The sequence below is a fragment of the Humulus lupulus genome, chromosome 6, assembly GCF_963169125.1.
Source record: "Humulus lupulus chromosome 6, drHumLupu1.1, whole genome shotgun sequence".
NCBI classification, from domain to species: Eukaryota; Viridiplantae; Streptophyta; class Magnoliopsida; order Rosales; family Cannabaceae; genus Humulus; species Humulus lupulus.
This window is the reverse complement of record NC_084798.1, coordinates 192,652,429-192,658,154: the sequence shown is the minus strand read 5'-3', so window position 1 is coordinate 192,658,154 and position 5,726 is coordinate 192,652,429. Positions and strand designations below refer to the sequence as shown.

The 5,726-nt window shown below is 35.0% G+C and overlaps 1 protein-coding gene across 2 annotated transcripts; it reads left to right on the top strand.

Moving 5' to 3' along the window:
• Window positions 1-566: 566 nt before the first annotated feature.
• LOC133782884 (uncharacterized) lies at window positions 567-3,685 on the top strand. 2 transcript variants are annotated; one of them, XM_062222324.1, is made up of 5 exons: window positions 567-798; window positions 892-1,567; window positions 1,876-2,288; window positions 2,795-2,893; window positions 3,133-3,685. In XM_062222324.1, the coding sequence occupies exons 1-5, from the start codon at window positions 668-670 to the stop codon at window positions 3,344-3,346; spliced, it is 1,533 nt and encodes a 510-aa protein (XP_062078308.1). In that variant the 5' UTR covers window positions 567-667; the 3' UTR covers window positions 3,347-3,685. The 2 variants fall into 2 exon arrangements, with proteins under 2 accessions (XP_062078308.1, XP_062078307.1); XM_062222323.1 differs by having other exon boundaries at window positions 871-1,567.
• Window positions 3,686-5,726: the final 2,041 nt, after the last annotated feature.

Below are 5,726 nucleotides of genomic sequence, written 5' to 3'. Positions count from 1 at the left end.
CGAGTGAGAGGTGAAAGGAAAATTTGGAAATTTTATAATAAGGATATTTTTGTCTAATTTTGAATTTAGATCATAGTATTCAAATGTTCAGATTATTAAGCATGTTATTGAAATAGGGCATGTAAAAGTTTAGATACTCAAATTTCCTTGTAGTAGTTGATGATAATAAATTAAAATATAGTAATAAATTTGTATTAAGTGAACTAGTTAGGAGGTTAAAGATTATTAATTTGCTATTTAGAGGTCATTTAAAGATAAATTTAAAAAAAAATTGATAAGGGGCATCTTTGTTAGGAGTTGATATATTATTATTGGTACAATTCAGTATCAATCCCACATATTTGAATTTAATAAGTATTATTTAATATTTTTAATTAACTATTGGGTAGCATATCATAGTATTAGATATGTTAAGGTGACAAATAACACTACTATTTAAAAAATGAAAGGCAAAAATAGAAGCAAATTGACTAATTACTATTATTTTTTTTATTATTATTATTATTTGATAAATATTTCACACATATTTATTGTATATTTCAGCCCAAATTTAGTTCCCGCCATCAGCAACTGGGACTGCATATAATAAGACACACTTTCTCCCTCCGTATGTCTCTGTGGCGGTTTGTGTCCTCCATTCCTCTCTCTGAACCTTCGATTCGCTTCCATGGCGCCCACAAAGCTTACAAAGTACGAGCTTCAGAGGCTCGAGAATATCCGTCGGAAGGAAGAACTGATGGCCGGGCTCAAGCTTCAATCCATGGTTATTCAACTCTCTGCCTCGTCAAAGCGTGAAAGGTTATTATTTTTCTTCTTCTACCTCTAACTCTCTCTCTCTTTTAATCACCATTTTTATGAAAACCCATGTAGGATTTCTCATTTTAATGGCAGGATTGGAGCCAAAGCGAACAAAGTCAAACCACAGAAGAAACCTAAGAATGAGACTCCCGTCCCTGTGCGACGGTCTTTACGAACGAGAGGAATGCCAGCTGATTCCAAAAGCCTCGATAGCGATCTCTTTGACTCTGCAGTGAGAAGCCCTAACTCTCAGTCCACCGTACCGTCGAAGCCGTCGGCTCCCAAGATTGGTCCTCTAACTATGAGAGAAGCGCTGCTTCATGAGGGGTCTGGTCGAGCTCTAATAGAGACCATTTTGAGTACTGGGATAAAATCTGAACCGGGTGAGTGTTTAGGAACAGAGTTTGGTGGAGATAGGGTTTGTAAAGAGGAGACCATTTTGAATACTGGGATAAAATCTGAACGGGGTGAGTCTTTAGGAAAAGAATTTGGTGGAGATAGGGTTTGTAAAGAGGAGGATTATTGGGTTGATATGAATTTGAATCCGGACAACATAGCTCGGGTTGTGCAGGGTAGAATAATGGCTGTGAAGTTTTTTCCTTGTAGTAGCTCTAGGATTGTTGTGGCTGGGAGCAAAGGTGGTGATGTTGGGTTTTGGAATCTTGATCATGCGAATGGGATTGAAGAAGAAGACGACGGGGTTTATACGTATCATACTCACTCGGGCCCTGTTTCTGGGATTTCGATTCACCAACATACCTTGTCAAAGGTAACTTTTTATTAATATTATTCTCTCTAGGCTCTTTAGAGTAACGCTTGATTTTGTTGATTCTTGTAAAAGAGCTATAATATATGTAAATAGCTAAAAGATGATTGGTTTTTGAGTCTTCAGTAGTCCTCCTTTGACGAACATAAATTAGTTTGATTTTCTTAGCCATTTGCTTTGAAGGATGCGTTTGCAGTATGCCACTATTGCCAAATATTATCATCATTGTGTTGCTAATCTGTTTGAGGAACGCCTAAATGTATATTATGTTTATTTGGATTCGAAGTTATAATAATTTTGCTCAAGTGCAGGTGTTTACTAGTTGTTATGACGGATATATTCGGTTGATGGATGCTGAAAAGGAGATGTTTGATTTAGTATATTCTGCTGATGACAATGAAGCTATATTCTCGCTATCTCAACGATCAGATGATGCCAAGTGTGTATATTTTGGCGAGGGGTACGGAAATTTGAGTATGTGGGATGAAAGGACTGGAAGCTGTGCAACTCAATGGAGTTTGCATAATGATAGAATTAACTCCATTGATTTTAATTTAGAAAATCCGAACTTTATGGCAACTAGTTGCTCGGATGGAACTGCTTGCATTTGGGATTTGAGAAGTATTGATGCTTATAAGCCTAAGACTTTAAAGACAGTTGGACACAAAAGAGCTGTATATTCAGCTTATTTTTCACCCTCTGGAAAGTGCCTGGCGACTACAAGGTATATATACTGCATTCTGTTTCTTAAACTAAAACTTGTAAAGGAAAAAAGTGTAATTATATTCATTTGTACTGCTAAACATTCTAGTGGAAAGGAGAAAAACTAGTATCAGATTTTCCAAATTTACTTGAACATCTTGAAAAATTATTCTGAAATATAACGAGGGCAAATGTTCAAAAACTTTAATCAAGTACTCAAGCTTTGGTCAAGTTTTGTTATCCAACACTACTGCATATTTTCAATTTTTCTTTTATTGTAGTGTTTTCTTTTTTCAATTTTAAAAAGTCTACGGCAACAATAAAGCCCTCATAATATATGAAATGAACATTCTTAGATTTGTTGTCTATTAAGATAATTAGTTATATATTATTGCTATACCAATGCTTCCTTTTATAGCCTAATGTGTCTTGCATAAAAGCTATGGAGTTATCAAAAACATATTGAAGGAATCTGCTCTGCTTTGGCTGAATTTGCTTTTGATGGGATTCTTTGGCTGCTTGTTGTAGTTTGGACAACACCATTAGTATACTTGATGGAGCTAACTTTGAGGCGGTCTCATGGATTCCACATAATAATCAGACAGGAAGATGGATTTCTCAATTCAAGTACCAACCTTTTTTCTTCAGCTTTATCTTTGTTTATCCCCTTGGTATCATTAAGCTATCTATGTTTTCACTACTTTTAGTTAAACTGCCATGATAGGCTGTTGGAGGTAGTTTAAATTTCTCTCAAAATCTTGATTAAATGTTCCTTTCCTGTCTGAGTTAACAGTCGCATACTTTCGGTACCTGAAAACTTTGGAAGCTATGATTGCTCACTCACCGCTATGTTTCTTGTTCAATAGGGCTATATGGGGTTGGGGCGATTCATATATTTTCATTGGTAATATGAAGAGAGGAGTGGATGTCATCTCACCTTCTCAAGGAAAAACTATTGTGACATTGCAGAGTGAACACATATCAGCGATTCCATGCAGATTTGATGCACACCCTTACAAAGTCGGAATGCTAGCAGGAGCCACAGGTGGAGGCCAGGTTTATGTGTGGACTAGACAATGAATTTTAAAGCTTACCTTAAACTTATATATATTTTTTGTATGACATATACAAGGCATTCAGATGCGTGTAAGGACATAATTGTTAAATATCCAACTCTAGCTGGGTCATAATAGTGTGGTAATTATTAGCAGGAGCCACGGGTGGAGGCCAGGTTTATATGTGTGAACTAGATAAGACAATGAGTTAGTAATTTTGTAGCTTCCCTTGAACTATATTATTTGTATGACATGTCCAAGGCAATCAGATGTTTGTAAGGACATAATTGTTAAATTAGTATATAGCACTTGGGTCGCCAACTTTTTCTTAATGTATGGCGTAGGTCCCCGAATTAATTTTTTAGATCTCCAAGTTTGTAGTTTTGTAACACGGTAGTCTTCAAAGCACTATTTTCATCAGACAACTATTAAACATGCACATGAACAACTACAAGTATTGAAATGATACATTTGGAGAAATTTGGGAACTTAAACCATAACAGAAGCCGGAGACCTTTGACCATTTCCGATAGATATGTAAAGGGAAATTTGAGTTTTCTATGCATCATAGGTGCTATAATTAAAAAAAAAATCACTTGGTGTATTCACATCACATTTTAGTGCTCTTCTTTCCTTTGTATCCAAAAATACTCCTTTCATTATCTTTTCACCCAACTCTTCTCTCTTCTCCCTCTCTCTCACAGTCTCTTTCTTTCTTTCTTGAACCAAACCCCAAACCTATGACGATGCACCCCATTGATATCCAGACCACAAAGCCCCCCACGACAGTGCCCCCCATCGAACCCCAATGAAACCTACAGCCCCAAACCTTAGCCCTGACAAAACCTATGCCCCTAAACCCTAGCCCCGACGGTACCAAGAGCACCATTATATTTCTGACTTGAATGAATAGGGTGAATGTGCATGTTTTTTTGTATTTTCGAGATGCCATCGAATTCCCATCGGACCACCATTGATGGACATCGAGCTAATATCGAGGGGCATCGAACAAAACATAAAGAGGTGATAAGTATTGAATTTGTCTATTTTTAATTCAATATTCTTCTATGATTATGCACTTGATTATTTATTTATATGTTTAATTAGTTTATTTTGTGCTTTTAGGATTTCCAAGACATTTGGGTGAAAAATAATGAATTTTGGATGTTTTACAAGCAATAGTTAAGCTCGACATTACAAGTCTGAAACTTCACACTTAATTTTGACTATGTATCTTTTGGGAATTTTCTAGAAATTCAAGTTTTAGATCTTTTTCTTAGCTTTCCATAGCTTTTTGAATCGTCCAATTCCGAGTTATATCGAGGAAGTTATGGTTAAAATACCGCCACTGGCTGCAGCTGAAGAAAATCTCAGTTGCTTAGGAAATTGAAGAGAAGACAACGACTCCATGTTGCGGCCCAGACATTCCCAAGCCCTTAGGCCGCTGCGGAGAAATGCCTAGGTTGCGACCATAGCCTGCGTTACAGTTTTGAATCCTAATTTTAGGCTGCGGTCCAGGGACAATTTCTGCATTTTAAATTGTATTTTTAAATGCAATTAAGGGGGGTCTAAAAAGTGAAATTAGGGGAAATTCTAAAGTAATTTTTAATGGCGTTTTTGAAAGTCTTAAACTCAGAGAGAATGAAAATTGTTCATCATCTACATCAAAATTCTAGTTTTCTTCTTCTTCTTCTTAAACTCTATTATTTTGAAATATGATTTTGATTATGTTTAAGATTATGATGTAGTTTCTTTCTAGGTTAAGGGTTATTTCAAAACCCTAGACATGAGTTCTTGATTTCAATGATGATTATTATTCTACCTATTTCTTTATATTGAATTGCTTATATTATTTTATGCTTCATTTTATGATTATTGTTTTAATCTAGTTTAGATGGCCCCTAAATAGGATTTTTCTTTAATCTACTATCATCTTATGGTTTTTATTCACCTAATCGCTTAGAACTCTAGGTTCTTATGATAATTTGCAATTAAGGGTACTATCAAAAGTTTTTTTAATTATGATGAAGAATATAAACTAGGTTAAATGAATCGCACACTTGTTGGATTTATTGCTTAGATTAACTCATCTCCATAGAAATTAATGATTTTGCTAGATTAAATCTAATGTGCTTTTCCATTAGGTTATTTTTCTAGTAAACATACTTTATTTAGAGTGCTTCGCTTTAATAAAGTATATTAAGGAGATTTGGGATAATGGCGGTTTATGTGTTATCTGCAGGGTTAATAGTTTAATTTGGAATGCAGAATAATAGTAATCATTGTTAATCTTGAATGATTGTTGAAGGTGGAAAATTAACTCTTAACTATTTCTTAAAATCGTTATTATCAGTCCAATCGCTTCATTCATTGCTTTATGTTATTTTTCATTTTGAAACTTAAAA